Source organism: Mercenaria mercenaria, chromosome 2, assembly GCF_021730395.1.
Source record: "Mercenaria mercenaria strain notata chromosome 2, MADL_Memer_1, whole genome shotgun sequence".
NCBI classification, from domain to species: domain Eukaryota; kingdom Metazoa; phylum Mollusca; class Bivalvia; order Venerida; family Veneridae; genus Mercenaria; species Mercenaria mercenaria.
In genome coordinates, this window is record NC_069362.1 from 113383339 (window position 1) to 113399972 (window position 16634).

Below are 16634 nucleotides of genomic sequence, written 5' to 3' on the forward strand. Positions count from 1 at the left end.
CCTGCGCCAGATGTATGCGCAAAGAGTCGCGTCAAAATGGCGGACAGTGAAACCGAAACGAACCCGCGGAAAAAAATTAAGACTGACCATAGTCCTGGTCAAAACGGTATGTGACACGCAGCAAAGATATGCATGATCGTGTGCTTCACATGACTGCCACACGTTGTTCAGTGAAAAATGGTCTTAATTTCCACAGTACACTGACTTCCTGAATTGTAACCGAAAGTAGAAAGAGTTACGTCCCTTATTGAACTGAGATTTTAAATAAAATTGGTCATTTTAATTTGAAGATGCAGCACAGAAGTGTGTTGTTGGCCCAGTCCATAAAGTTTTCAATAAATTTTACGGCTAGACTTTAGAATCTGTCCGTAGCTATTCTCGTTATTTGGGCATTCTTTTATTTATCGATATATCGTCGCACCACGTAATTTTACGCACACCTATTTCGACGCCATTTTTGTTTTGACCTCGTTCTCGATTAACTTGGGGTTTCCGATGACGTAGTACTCGGTGTAATGACAGAAAACATCATGGTTACTTTTACCGATAAAAAAGTTGGAAAGTTCAGGATTTGAAGATATTTATCAACTTACATTTAACCTATACATAATTTTTAATGTTTCTACTAATGCAAAATTTCATCCATTTTAAAAACGTCCCAGTGGAAGCTAAGATTAAAAAAGTTACTGGAAATTTTGTTGTACGTCTGCAGCCGACTTTGGTGCTATCAAGGTCACATCACTGCCATGTGACATATGTAGTCGCACAATTTTATGCACTGTTTTGGAAGGTGTACGCATTATATATCAATGCGATCATTACTACACACTTCATTTTTTTCTCTCTTGTCAAGTAGGCTGCGAACACTGGGTTCATCTAAAGTTTTGTATAAAACAAAATGTGCCAAATTCCTCTGTAAACATTGCAGTCCAGAAAAATGAAAGAAAAAACATCAGACAGGGTGTATAAAAAATCAGAGTGATTATTTATGTTCTTAGCCCCTTATGTCCATGAATGTTAGAATGTTTTCAGATTTATTTATATCATTTGGCCTTAATATTGATTATCTACTTGCATCTGCTTTTGTGTCAAGTTTTATTGCAGCATTCATGACAGTTATGGTGTAGCACATTACTTACAGTGATTGCACAAATATTTAAGCCAATCAAAAGCTTCGTAACAAGTATCATGTAAGATGCGTCGAAATAGGTGTGTTAGAAATAAGTATGGCCGACCACACTAGTTGTTGTTTACCTTTTGATTTCTGGCAGTCAGTTGTTTAGAATAAGATGTTATTGGTATGATTCAATGCATAGAAGGTTGGTGCACATGCAACATCTAATAGAGTCACGTATGTTACTGAATGAAAAAGCGCGGCTATGTTGCTTGTTATGTGCGTCGAAACTGGTGAGTCTGGGATAGTAGCATGGATATATTTTCCTCGCCAGGTTTAGAAAATGCGGGGGGTGTGGGGGGCAGCAGCCCCCCAATTATGAAATATACAAACTAAAAAAGCCTTACCTTTATTTAAACCATACAGGTACTGGATATTGCAAATTATGCAGATTTTACCTACGGACAGATTCTAAAAGTGCTCCAATTTTACAATTCATTTTTATTGTTTATTAACAAAACTATTTTACTTTTTTGCTCTTGGAAGTCGGAGCCATTGGTCGGAAATAATTTATGTTTACCTTTCAAGTGATTTGTTTCCAAATTTTGGGCATGTGGCAAATAATATTTATTTATTACAGTTGAAGGTGAAAAAAAAGTGTTTCTTTTTTTTTTTCAATCTGATGATATAGTTATATTGTAGTCCAACTAATTTGACTGATTTTATCATACCTGTCTGTTAGTCAAAATAATTTGATGTGTTCAGGTTGTTATAATATATTTGTGAATGGCAATCTAAATGTCAAAACTTTGAAGGACTAAAATAATGGAGGATGAATCACAGTACACAGTCATGTAAAGTTATTGGTTTTATCGCTTACGCATATAGGCATGTTTACACGGTAAACGTTAATCGTGTACAGTACATACATAGGTTTAAATCACCAGAAAATTCGTAATTTTGGACATTATTTGATAATTTTTACATAAATCAATGAGGAATTAAATCCTCTTTTAATACATGTAAGTTTATTTGAATTTATGGCCAATTCGTGAAATAATTGACATTTAAACCTGTAGCATGTAAAGCGTCGGCAGCGATGAAAATTTCGTCGGAAATTGCTTCAACTATTTTGGTCTTTCGAGTGTTTGACACGAGTGGGGATATTGCCCATATGAAAAAAATATCTCAATATTTCCTAGGATCGTGTAAAATTAGTTGGACTATTATGTAGTATAAAGAAGGGATAAATCGGCATTTTTTTTCCCCATCTATAATAGGAGCTGTTAATAGGCCCTTCCCCTCAGAAAATTTCTTTTAAATCATGCAGTTTCCCCAAAAATTGACTTTACATCGGGGGTTTTTATTCCCCTTTGTCCAAATACCAAGCTATTTTTTCCCCAAATCACAGGCATGGGCCCCATCCCCTCTGGTGAAGAAACCCCCTGGGATCACGATATTTAAAGTTGTTACTTATACCCAGAAATTCCTTACAATCATGTTTATGAAATGTACTTAACATAAATTTTGCTTACAAAATATACTCATACTTTGACCTTTTGTGACCTCAACTCGAGCCTAAGTTCATTAAAATATTCATATTTTGACCTTCTATAACCTCACGCAGGTGCATTAAAACTGCTAAGGTTTACATTACTCAATACCATGAACAATTACTTTAAAATCGGTTCAGAGTTTAAGTACGTTCTATGACTATTTGAAAATCAGTTCTATGAATTCAGTCGATTTTAGAATTTTGAAGTTTTTTATGTAAGTCATCCAATGAAGTTTAGAACAAAAAAAAGAGAAATTCTGCATTTCCATTCGCCATTTTTACAATAATGTCTGCAGGCATGTTGCACTTGGTGTAAAAAAATCAACTTTTGCCAATCAGTTTGGGATTTGGTAGACTTTTTCTCTTGCTATTCCTGCATCAGATGGTAATTTTTTAACCTTTAATGACATGCCGTTCTTGAGTTATGAAATTTAAAGCAACTGCTGGTATTGTGCGTTGTGGACACTACATACATTTATGTTATACTCATATCATCTGGTCAAAAATAGACATGTTTAACATAATATTACCATTATTTCTAAGCTAGTCCTTGCATTTGGTAAAAGAAAAAAACAATATTTCTGTCCTTCATGAACTTTTATTTCGAAAAACGACTTATTAACTAACCACTGAATGACTGCCAAATTTTGTGTTAAAAATACATTAATAGATAGTTTTCTCTAAAATATAGTCCAGCAAGTATTATTAAATGTTATTTCATACACTTAAACTTTGATACATACTTCATCAAAAAGAGCCATTTATTTTAACGTGAGTTTGAAATGCAATGCCGTATAAATAGAATACGAAAAGGTATAAAAACGTTGCGGACACTACATAATTGCATTATTGAATTCAAAAGTAATTCCATGGTTTAATGTCACTGTCAATGAGATAATTGAATAACATTGTTCACTGAAAGTTAAATAGTAAGCTTCTGTATGAAAAATTAGCCATGTTTATGATAAGTTTACCGATCAGTATGTTGGCAAAAATATTTTGTAAGGTAAACAGGCCAAAAATTTGTGATATCTTCCAAACAGCAGTGTTTCCAAACAGCGGTGTTTATCTTTGCTATATTTGATGCATGGACATTAGAATATTTGTTTAAGAAGGACTTTTATAGATAGAACAAACTGTAACTTTAAAACAAATTCCAACTTGGCATTTAAAAAAACGTTGCGGACACTACACATAATAATTAGTGTGCTTTCCTGCCAAGCCGGAATATAAAAATCTAAACAAGAACGTTTTAAAAGATATTCAAGTATTAATTACATGTTTAAATCCTAAATTGCTTTGTTTTATATTGAATTGTTTGAACAGTGTAAATAGAATACAGCTAAAGCTTGTGTTAGTGGGTGTTAGCTTTCAATGCCTGGAACAATCCCTTTTTTGAGAATTTACTTTACTAAATTTTAATAATGGAAGGTAAACAGACTTACTTTACTGAAATAGAAATGTTGTGTAGCATGTATGGTAACCAAATCTTTACATAATTACTTGAAATGTGTCCTCTCCAAAAGAGTTTCCAATGGAAATCAGATTTTATAAAGACCAAAAGAAGTATATATATGTATAGTAATTCTGTAGAAACATATAAATTCTCTGAATAATAACATTTAGATTCTCTCAATAATAACAAAAGTAAAAGTAAAATATTTCAGTTATGACAATTGTATCACAACTTCTTTCAAAATAAACAAATTGTGGAACATTCTCTGTCCGAAACTGTTCATTATTCCCAAGCTGAAAATACATGGCTGTATAGCAATAAGAAACAAGAGCTGTCACTAATGGTGACAAATGCCCCCGCAGCACCTTGACCTTTGACCTGGTAACCTTGACCTTTGACCTGGTGACCCCAAAGTCAGTAGGGGTGGTGTACTCATAAAGTACTATCAGCATGTAAAGTTTGAAGGTCCTGGGTGCAGTGGTTCGCGAGTAAAAGGCCTTCATGCAAAAAGTTAATGTTGGCCCCTGTGACCTTACCTTTGACCTGGTGATCCCAAAATCAGTAGGATTGGTGTACTCAATAAGTACTATCAGCATGTGAAGTTTGAAGGTCCTGGGTGCAGTGGTTCGCGAGTAAAGTGCCTTCATGCAAAAAGTTAACGTTGGCCCCTGTGACCTTGACCTTTGACCAGGTGACCCCAGAATCAGTAGGGTTGGTGTACTCATAAAGTACTATCAGCATGTGAAGTTTGAAGGTCCTGGGTGCAGTGGTTCGCGAGTAAAGTGCCTTCATGCAAAAAGTTAACGTTGGCCCCTGTGACCTTGACCTTTGACCAGGTGACCCCAAAATCAGTAGGATTGATGTACTCAATTAGTACTATCAGCATGTGAAGTTTCAAGGTCCTGGTTGCAGTGGTCCGCGAGTAAAATGCCTTCATGCAAAAAGTTAACGTTGGCCCCTGTGACCTTGACCTTTGACCTGGTGACCTCAAGGTCAGTAAGGGTGGTGCACTCAATAAGTACTATCAGCAGGTGAAGTTTGAAGGTCCTGGGTGCAGTGGTTCGCGAGTAGAAGGCCTTCATGCAAAAAGTTAACGTTGGCCCCTGTGACCTTGACCTTTGACCTTGTGATCCCGAAGTTAGTAAGGTTGGTGTACTCATAAAGTACTATCAGCATGTGAAGTTTGAAGGTCCTGGTTGCAGTGGTCAGCGAGTAAAGTGCCTTCATGCAAAAAGTTAACGTTGGCCCCTGTGACCTTGACCTTTGACCTGGTGACCTCAAGGTCAGTAAGGGTGGTGCACTCAATAAGTACTATCAGCACATGAAGTTTGAAGGTCCTGGGTGCAGTGGTTCGCGAGTAGAAGCCCTTCATGCAAAAAGTTAACGTTGGCCCCTGTGACCTTGACCTTTGACCTGGTGACCCCAAAGTCAGTAGGGGTAGTATACTCAATAAGTACTATCAGCATGTGAAGTTTGAAGGTCCTGGGTGCAGTGGTTCGCGAGTAAAGTGCCTTCATGCAAAAAGTTAACGTTGTGACGAACGAACGAACCAACGGACGGACAGTTAACTTGTTTGTAATAAGAAATTAACAGTAACAAACTAACAGAATAGAACTTCAAGTCAGTTTATAAATATCTGCATCTGTCAATAGTTTGACAACACTTCAGTTCTGTCTAGCTTTCAGTGACTACATTTTATCAGTACTAAAACACAAAATAATTTCTCCTGTTTGTGCTCTTGGAGGATAATGTTGGTTTGTTCAAAACTTCTTTAACATTGCTTCAATAAGATCTTGGTTCCTTTCGAAAACCGGCTAGATTTTATCATGGGTTCTTAGAGTTACCGCACCTGAAAGGGGCAAAATTTTCTATTTTGGCCCTTTAAGCCATAATTATAGTGGTTTCATTTATGCTTTGGTTTGATACAGACTTACACAGAATGTTTATCTTGATGATCTCTAGGCCAAGTTAGAAACTGGGTCATGTTGGGTGAAAAACTAGATCACAAGGTTAGATCAAAAGAAAAGCTTGTTAACACCCTAGAGGCCATATTTATGACCCTATCTTTATGAAACTTGGTCGGAATTTTTATCTTGATGATTCCTAGGCCAGGTTCGAAACTGGGTCATGTTGGGTCAAAAACTAGGTCAACCACTCAAATCAAAGGAGAGACCACATTTATGGATCATCTTCATGAAACTTGGTCAGGATGTTTATCTTGATGATTCCAAAGCCAAGTTTAACAAGTGAGCGATATAGGGTCATCATGACCCTCTTGTTATGGTGTGTAATTTTAAAAAATGTTTCTTTAGTACCATATAAATGTCATGCATGTCATTTGTTATTTATTACCTCCCTTTAATATGATAAAATAATTCATTATATTTTTAGCTCACCTGTCACGTACTGACAGGGTGAGCTTTTGTGATCGCTTCAAGTGTGCATGTGTAACGTAATGGTACAAGTACAAAGTTAAAGGTTTCTTCTATGTTAGCCTATATTATATACATGTCTAGGGTTGGATACCGCAAAACTTTAACCAGGATTTTCTAAGTCTAAAAGGGGGCATAATTTGGCAGAAATGAAGGTCAGAGTTATGGGACTTGCTGCTATCAACTAGTTTTATAACCCCAAAGACACGTGGGAAGTTTCAAGTCGATATCTGCATTAGTTTTGGAGATAGTAACTTTCATGTAAAAAACCAGAATTTTCTATGTCAAAAAGGGGGCATAATTTGCTCAAAATACATGTCAGAGTTATGGGACTTGACCCAGTGAAGTTGGTAATTGATCTAGAAAAAGAAAAAATAAGTTTCAAATCTATATGCCTTTTAGTATTAGCTGTATATACTTGCACGCAAAACTTTAACCAGAATTTTCTAAGTCCAAAAGGGGGCATAATTTGGCCAAAATGAAGGTCAGAGTTATGAAACTTGCTGCTATCAACTAGTTTTATAACCCCGAAGACACATGTGAAGTTTCAAGTCAATATCTGCATTAGTTTCTTCAATAATTTGTGTCATTTTTGTTGTAACGAGCTATTTAAAACTTCTTTGAATATTCATAAAGTTTAGTTCCTTTTTTTTGCAAATAACTTGCCTTATGAGGACTTTGAATTTATGGTATAATCCAGCAAAGGCCAGTATTAAATATGTATACTCATGTCATTTGATTGAAAAAAAATGTCAAAAATCAGAAAAGCAGGATAGATTTAAGTATATTAGGTCTGTTGCGGACACTACAAAACGTTGCGGACACTACGAAATCTTTTGCAAGTTAAAATGCTGTTCAGCTGTATCTTCAATTGTCAATACTAATAAAACTAGTTTGAAAACACTACTCATGGTTTCATCTTGGACCCTAAGTAATACAAACTAATATACGTATTTAATATTCTTCTCGACAAAAGCTGCAAGGCTTCTTAGCACATTTTATGTTATAGCCCTGTTTCATTTTTATTTTTGTTGGCACTTTAGGTTTAATTATATAATTCCGTTGTCTTACAGAACGATATGGACATTTAAAACACAGAATTTTGAGCTGATAAAATTGGTTTCTTAAAAATAATAAGTGTTTGCGGACACTACAAAACGTTGCGGACACTACAGTCAGCAAATCCAATATGGAAAAATTATTGTTGGCATAGCATGCAAAATAATTTGGCACAAATAATGTTGCATCACAACAGCATTTGTAATCATAACTCGCTGTTCATTTGGATCACTTTCATTTCCTGTATCTACTGCGTTGCGGACACTACAAATCTTCTGATTCAAGTACCCCTTAAAGTACAAGAAATGTTATTTTAGCAATATCATTTTTGGGCTGCAATTCCATACTTTATTATAGAAAACAAATACTTAAGCAAATATCTAATTATGTTTAATATTTTATGCCATTTTATAAATATTTTTTCACCTATTTTAAATTAACACAGTTTGTTTTTAGAAAATATAGCATAACGGAGTATTGTTTTGCAGAAATTGCTGTATCTTTGACAGTTTTTATCCGATTTGATTGAAATAAAAAATACCTGAAAGCGATATTGTTGAAGTTGTAAAAAAGGTTACAAACCATCTTCAGCATTTCATAGTCTTTCCACAAAATTCAGCACAGTTTATCCAATTTTTCAGTGCAACAGCATAACGCTGAAAAATGGCTAAAAATGCGACACGTTCTGTGGAACTGCTGAAACTTATACAAATATAGATGTATTATATATCTTTTTTCTCCTCCGCAGACACTCTAGCTACATGGAAACAATAAAAATAAGTCATTTTAGCCTGGTTTTTCTCTTGAAGAGCAATATAACGGAGAGAAAATGTCTCTGCAGACATTATTGTAAAAATGGCGATTGGATTATAAATAAAACTGTACACTAAATTTGACATATTTAAGTGAACATTAAACTCACAAAAATTTGAATGTCGAGGAAAACTTTGTACAAGTCAAATTTTAAAGGTTTAGTTATATTTGATCTGTTTTAGGTGATCACCCAGAAGTTGCTGAAATTCAGAAAAACACAGACTTACCACAAGCAGAATCTTCTCAGGCCATTTCTCAAGGCAAAGAAGACATTGCAGATGTGACCGAAAGTGGTGTTACTAAAGAAAAAGAAGAAACAAGTAATGAAGACTGTAACAATGAAGATGACAAACCTGGAGAAACTGGAAAGGATAATTTGAAAGAAAACACAGACACTGTCAAGGATACTGATAGTGATGATGATATGATTGATGACAGGGATGCAGGAAGAAGTAAGATGGACTTAAGTGATGCAGAATCTGATGTGAGTGCTCTGAGTGATATGTCAAGCCTTAGTGGAGAAGATTCCTGGAAAGCTGCACCTGCAGGTAGGTTTTACACTTTTGTCACTAGCATACATACTTTGATATCTTAAGGTTATGTTACATTATTATTTTACATTACTTTTCAATATAATAAGTAATTAAGGGCATGTACAGGGCTCTCGCGAGTGGGCGACTTGAGCGAAATAGGCGCTCTAGAACTTCAAACTTAGCTCAAATCTAACCTCAAAGCAAAATGCAAGTCGTCCGATTTTCTTTGATTTCCGCACTCGCTAATTAGTGCTACCCGGACTGTTGACAATTTGCACGGTGTCATAACAAGTGCCGAATACACAAACACACGCCGGTAGCATAATTTAAGCTCCGCCTACTTCAGGTACTTGCGAGATTTTCCCGAGAAGTGTGAAAGCGAATCAAAATATCCGATACACCTCGTTGATTGAGTTCAGCCAATTAGCGTCGCGTTTATGTTTTTGACTCTTCGTTTTTAATTGTCAACATGTTCGCGTGCAAAAAGCAAAGTATTTTTTAAAGAACCATGCGATTAATTGGAATTTGGTATACAATTATTTTTTATCTATGATAAAAGAATGACAAAAGAATGACATGTAGTGTATATACTATGTTTAAATTGACTTCCATCGATGAATTTATTTGAATATGTATTTCTAGATTGCACAGTTTACTTTCAGACTAAAAATTCAGTTTTATTTTTTGTGTGAGATACTGACATTCCTCGGTGAATGACTCGGTGTTAATAATAAACACTTCATACAAGATATTACCAAAATTCGGCGGGTTACATTTACAGAATCGGCTTGAATTTTGAAAACGACTTTTTTCAGAATTTTTTAATGAAACAATAATCACTGTATGGGAAATGATGTAACTAAGAAAATGAATGGTCACATCAATACTTTTTATCAAGAAACAAGAAACTTACAGCCACCTTTCGAATCACTCAACTACATTGCAGCAGGAAAAGTCTTCCCACTTCTTCCTAAAGTCTCCCCACTTCTCCCTAAATCAGCTTGAGGGAGAAGTGACTTCTCCCAAAAATTTGGACCTAGCTAGAACCCTGATGTACAGAAGTTCTGAGTGTGAAGCTTGAAGTCAGACTTTTGTAACTGCTAGATGAGTTTGTGTAGGTATTTGAATCATTCAATATAATGCTGAAATTTGTCTATCAGGATAACAATTTTCAGTCAGTGAAGTACTTCTTGAAAATTATAGAATGTACAAGGTCACATAGCCATTTTTAGCTCATCTGATTTTTTGAAAAAAAATGATGAGTTATTGTCATCACTTGAGCGGTTGTCGGCGTCGGCGTCGGCGTCGGCGTCTGCGTCGGCGTTGCCTGGTTAAGTTTATGTTTAGGCACTTTTCCTAATATCAAAGCTTTGCTGTGAAACTTGGAATACTTGCTCACCAATAAGTGACCCGTTAAGCAAGAACATAACTCCATCTTGCTTTTGCAGATTTATGGCCTTTGTATAGAAAATATCAGATTCTGGTTAGTTTATTGTGGAAGTCCAACTTTTCTGCCAAACTGTCAAAGGGTATTGCTTGAAAACTTGGAAATTCTTATTCACCATCATAAGTATGACCCTGTACAGCAGGAACTGACTCCATCTTGCTTTTGCAAGATTATTCCCCTTGACTTAGAAATATCAGTTGTCTTGTAGTTTTATGTTTTAGGTCAGCTTATTATCCTAAACTATCAAACTTATGCTTTAAATTGCAACACTGTCACATATAGTTGACCAGTTACAAAGAAAAAAACTCATCTGCTTTTTGGGAAGATTTATTGCCCTTTTGACTATAGAAAATAATCAGATTTCTTGGTTAAGGTTTTATGTTTAGTCAATTTTCTTTTAAACTTCAAAGCTAAATTTGCTTTGAAACTTGCAACACTTGTTCCACCATCAAAGATGACTGTGCAGCATATTATCGTAATCCATCCGATTTTTGCAATAAATTATTGCCATTTTGACTTAGAAAACATTTTCATGTTGAGTATTATGTTAAGTCAATTCTCTCATAAAACTATCAAAGCTATGCTTTAAATAACATTGCAACAGTTTTCTACCATCAAATGTGACATTGTACATTCAAGAACATAACTCTATCTGCTTTTTTGCAAGAATGATGGCATTTTAGCTTAGAAAATCATGGTAGGACAAATATTTTCTCATTTCACATAAAAATCAGATAGTCTAGACCCGCATAGTCAGTGCTCTTGTAAACAGACTTAAAAATTGAAAATGGAATGATGAAGGACATCAAGTTTTGTTGTTATCTTGGCCGCATTTAGTTCTAGTAAGCCTGTTGTTTGCATATTAGGGCCCTTTGAGTCAGTATTCAACTGTTATTTGAGAACAAAGAAAAAAAGTGCTAGCAATTTGGGAAGTTTGAAAGATGTGAACAATGAGAATTTCAGGTTAGGCTGTTATATCAGATCAGTCCATTGAGGTTTGGCTAGGTTAGTGGGCTGCGCCCAAAGTCTTGTACCTGGCTTAAAGATAGCTTAAAAAATTGTTTAAGCTTGAATCTAGAAAACTTCAAACAGAAATGTCTTTTAAACAGGACCGATGTCTTGGGTTAGAGGTGTTATGTGACGATGGTTGATCCAGATCTAATTCTAGCCTAGATCATAACTGATAGGAAGGATTATACAGATGTTGATGACTTTTAACTGTGGAAATGGTCGTAAACTGGTACTAGAGCCGCGCCGGAAACAAATACCGAATTACATCTAGAGATGGATACAAATACTAAGAATGTTTGGGAAATCATGGTATTTGGAGCAGGGGTTGTTATATATCCATATTCTGACTTAACTAATGGAACAGTAGTGATTAGAATGCTCAATACTGGGTGTAACAGTGCTGTCTTTAGTTTTTATTTTCATTTTAGAATTTTAGGTCTAATTGTTCGGCAGCATTACAGTGGAAGGGTGGCCAGATACAGTCCATGATAGAGCCATAAGAAATTTTTGTGGTCAGGAACTATTATTCGTAAAATTTTCCCAAAGTTAAATATTTTCATGCAATTTTCAAACACTCAGCATCTTTTCAAAGTTGCAAAGTTTAATTGTGGCAATGTCATGATGATAAGATTAATCATGCAAGATGGTGTTGAAGATAATGCATTGCATAGAGATATTTTGACAATGACATTCAGAATGTTTATTGAAATTATGTGTTAACCATATCTGCTGTTTTTTACTATGATACTTGTTGTGAAGATGTGTTGTTTGAGAAAATGATTTTCTGTGATTTAGAAGCAAAATGTCTTTCTCATTTCCTGTTATATAGTTTTTATATTAAGATTATTTATTCTCTATGTAAAAGAACACACTTAGACAGTACAAAATGAATGTGATGTTAAAAGGTGAAAATCCCTTATGTTCTTTTATGTGTCAAAGACCAGGGAGGCATATATTATTTGAACTGTCTGTTCGTCTGTCACATTTTTTTGTGTGCTCAACTTCTACAGTTTCCATCCAAATTAAATGAATTTTGGTATACAACATGAACTTGAAGGAGACATGCACATATTTTCGGGAATTTCATGAACGATTGACTGGTATATTTCAGGTGTCAGTGTCGTGTGGTATTCCAGACTTCAGATCGAGGAATGGTATATATGCTAGGTTAGCTGTTGACTTCCCTGATCTTCCTGATCCTCAGGCCATGTTTGATATACGATACTTTAGAAGGGACCAGCGGCCTTTTTTCAAGTTTGCAAAGGTTTAGACAATTTATTTTTTAAAAATGTCTCTTTTAAGTCGTGCAGAATTTTTACTTAGCAAAATATAAGAAATTGTCTTTATCAAATATTATCGCTAAGGAGGGTTATATTGTTTTGCAGATGTCTGTCGGTTGTTATGTAGACCAATCTGTTTCCAGATGATAACTCAAGAACTCTTGGGCATAGGATCATGAAAGTTGATAGGGAGGTTGGTCATAACTAGCAGAATGATCTCTATTGATTTTGAGATCAATAGGTCAAAGGTCAAGGTCACAGTGACCCGGAACAGGTAAACGGTTTCCGGATGATAACTCAAGAACGCTTAAGGCTTGGAATCACGAAAGTTGATAGGGACGTTGGTTATGACCAGCAGATGACCTCTATTGATTTTGAGATCAGTAGGTCAAAGGTCAAGGTCACAGTGACCCGGAACAATCAGATGGTTTCCAGGTGATAACTCAAGAACGCTTGGGCCTAGGATCATGAAAGTTGAAAAGGAGGATGGTCATGACAAACAGATGACCCCTATTAATTTTGAGGTCAGTAGTTTAACGGTCAAGGTCACATTGACCCGGAACAGTTAAACCATTTCCTGACCATAACTTGAGAACGCTTGAGCGTAGGATCACGAAACTTAATAGGGAGGTTGATCATGACCAGCATATGACCCCTATTGATTTTGAGGTCAATAGGTCAAAGGTCAAGGTCACATTGACCCAGAGCAGTAGAACTTTTGTGTACAGTGACCAAATAATTTCTGTTCCTTGTGCAATTACTGAATGCATCAAGGGGGTGGGGGGGGGGGGGGGCATTTCGTGTTCTACGAGCTCTTGTTCTCTTAAATGATATGAGACCTTGTTTACATTGTTAGCATGTTGTGAGACTGTATAGCAGATATTTTCCAAATGTATAATCATAAACTGTTTCTAGATATCAGATTTGTGTTTGCTTGATAAAGATGTGTTGTCTTTATCATCAGAATATTTTCAAAACTGTTGTCATATTTTTTTGTAGGAGATTTATCCAGGTCAGTTTGAGCCGTCCAGAAGTCACAAGTTTATAAAGTTGATAGAGGATCATGGGAAATTGTTACGTAACTACACACAGAATATTGATACATTAGAACAAGTTGCAGGGATCAAAAATGTCATACAGTGCCATGGTAAGCTGATTTTTGTGTTCTTTGTAGTACTCTCTTACCAGTCCTTTAAACTTAAACCTGCTGGCAACAAGTGATTTTGCCTTTGTGACCAGTGCAGACCAAGATCAGTCGGCACATCCATGCAGGCTGATCATGGTCTGCACTTTTCGCTATTGAATAAGTCAGACAGTAAGTTTTCTGTTAGCACCCCTTAGAATGATAAACAGTATTGCCCAAATTGAATGATAGACCAGTCCATTTTAGAAATTTAGCAGGGTGAAGGTTTAATATCTTTCTTTGAAGAGACGTAACTATACAAACTTTGAAATTTCTAATGGAAGAAATTCTAGTGCTTTTCATTTATTAGTTTAACCATTTCAGTGTTCCCCAAAAGTTGGTAAAATTGACTCCATGAAAGATCAGAATTCACATTACTTATTCCTTCAGTATATAAGAACTGGACCACCACTGTGGTGCAGATAACTTTGGGGACCTTCCCATAGTAAAACACTATAAATAGTCTCCCTTCCACTGTCATATTACAGGATCTATATTGTTATGGGAAATTCACACCTGTTTAACACAAAATTGGTGATTGTTCTACCCAAGAGTAAATGGTGCAAGTTCTGTTAGTATCATTACCAGATATCGTAACTAATTATTTTAGTCACATGTTTTGATGTCATTTTTTCATTTGATGCATTAGCTTTTAGGACTTAAGTCATTGCTCTTTTGTCTTAAATAGAACATTCATAAAAGATAGGAGTTTTTATCAGCCGACATTATAGCACTTTGTAGAGATACTGAGTTTAATAACACTACCAGTTTAATAACCCCACACCAAATGTAGGTTGTGATAACGACTAGACATTCTAACATGTTAGAACTCAAGTTGCGCGAGTTAAACAAAGAAGGAAGTCAAGCATTGTTTGTTCTGCAATTAACAACGATTGACACCGGGCTCGACTTCTAGGGCTGCCCTTTTGCCCAGGCCAGGTAAAATTGGAGTGCAGGCAGGCAAAAAATCATACTCAGCTGCCCATTGTGAAAGTGAAATATATAAAAGATCCCAAGAATAACTTCTCAGAAAATCATTGCAGTATTTCATCACAACCATATTATATATGGGCAACCAAAAATTGGGTTAGGGCAAATAAAAATATAGTTGAAGTTGCCCTATGAGTTAAAAGTCAAGCTCTGTGACACATGGACTAGTGAGAGCACATAATGATGTCAATTTTGACGTAAAATAGCCACATAAATGTATAGATAGCTACTGCTCAGATTCATATAGTTTTGCCTACACTTTATCCTGCTGCGACAAATGTTATAAAAACTTGTTATATCCAGCACTGTCATTAGTGTGTGTAAACAGTACAAGATACCTTGGTAAGGGTTCTCATTAAGCGCATATCTCAGTAACTACTCTCATCACAACTGAAGGAAACTTTATTCATACCTTCACTATGATAATACCAACTAATTGGCATAGGGTTCATAACTTTCGCTTTCATTTTTATGACATTATGACCCTTTTAAGTTGTTTTTAAGCTCACCAGAATGTGAAGTGCTCATATTGAGATTTTAGAATTGTTCTATTTCCATCATCTGTTCACATATTAGGGCCCTCTTTTTATACACCCGTTTGAAAAACGGGACGTATTATGGGAACGCCCCTGCGGGGGGCGGGTACAGTGGGCGTTTTTATGCAGGTCAGGCGGTGGTGGCGTCCCAACAGGGCACCTGTGGTCCGATGATTGCATATCTTCTACATGCATGGAGGGATTTTGATGAAACTTGGCACAGTTGTTCACCATCATGAGACGGAGTGTCATGCGCAAGAACCAGGTCCCTAGGTCTAAGGTCAAGGTCACACTTAGAGGTCAAGGATACAAGATGAAAACTTGTCGAGCATTCTTCATGCATAGAGGTTGTATAATGAAGTCAACTATGAGCGTTACAAGAACAGTGAAAACTTTGTTGGTCCGGAGCATTTCTTCTTCATGCATGGAGGGATTTTGATATAACTTGACACAAATGTTCACCCCCACGAGATGAAGTGTCATGCGCAAGAACCCGGTCCCCTGGGTCTAAGGTCAAGGTCACACTTAGAGGCCAAAGGTCAGATACAAGAATGACTTCGTCCGAAGCATTTCTTCTTCATGCATGGAGGGATTTTGATGTAACTTGACACAATTATACACCATCATGAGAGGAAGTGTCATGCACAGTTCCTTTCTTTAGAATTACTTCCCTTTGTTGTTACTATAGATAGCTTATATTGTAACTTCTTCATTACTAGTCGTAGGGAAAAATCGAGACCACTTTTCTGTAGTACAACATGCATTCTACATCCAATTTTGAGGTGTATTTTGACCAATCTCTACCTGGTAAAGATTTTTGTGTGGACTTAAAAAATTTTTATGGATTTTTTTTTTTTTTTTTTTTTAAGGTTAACTTCCCTTAGTTGTTACTATAAATAACTTATATTGTAACTTTTTAGCTCACCTGAGCACGAAGTGCTCAAAGGTGAGCTTTAGTGATCACCCTGTGTCCGGTGTCCGTCGTCGTCCGTCGTCCGTCCGTCCGTTCGTCCGTCCGTCATCAACAATTTGACTGTTAACACTCTAGAGGTCACATTTTTGACCCAATCTTAATGAAACTTGGTCAGAATGTTACCCTCAATAAAATCTTGGACGAGTTCGATATTGGGTCATCTGGGATCAAAAACTAGGTCATCAGGTCAAATCAAAGGAAAAGCTTGTTAACACTCTAGAGGTCACATTTTTGGCCCAATCTTAATGAAAC

General features: G+C 36.0%; 2 protein-coding genes across 2 annotated transcripts in view; both read left to right on the top strand.

Annotated features, from left to right (window-relative positions):
- The first annotated feature begins 24 nt into the window (after positions 1 to 24).
- LOC128550044 (serine-aspartate repeat-containing protein C-like) lies at positions 25 to 12592 on the top strand. Its single transcript, XM_053527925.1, has 4 exons — positions 25 to 106; positions 8612 to 8977; positions 11276 to 11372; positions 12532 to 12592. The coding sequence occupies exons 1-4, from the start codon at positions 37 to 39 to the stop codon at positions 12590 to 12592; spliced, it is 594 nt and encodes a 197-aa protein (XP_053383900.1). The 5' UTR covers positions 25 to 36.
- The window catches only part of LOC123564941 (NAD-dependent protein deacetylase sirtuin-1-like), a 37128-nt gene continuing 33030 nt past the window's right edge, over positions 12537 to 16634 (top strand). The window contains exons 1-2 of the mRNA XM_053537595.1: positions 12537 to 12684; positions 13700 to 13847. Coding sequence (XP_053393570.1) covers positions 12628 to 12684; positions 13700 to 13847 — 205 coding nt within the window. The 5' untranslated portion in view covers positions 12537 to 12627. The remainder of the gene's footprint in view (positions 12685 to 13699; positions 13848 to 16634) is intronic.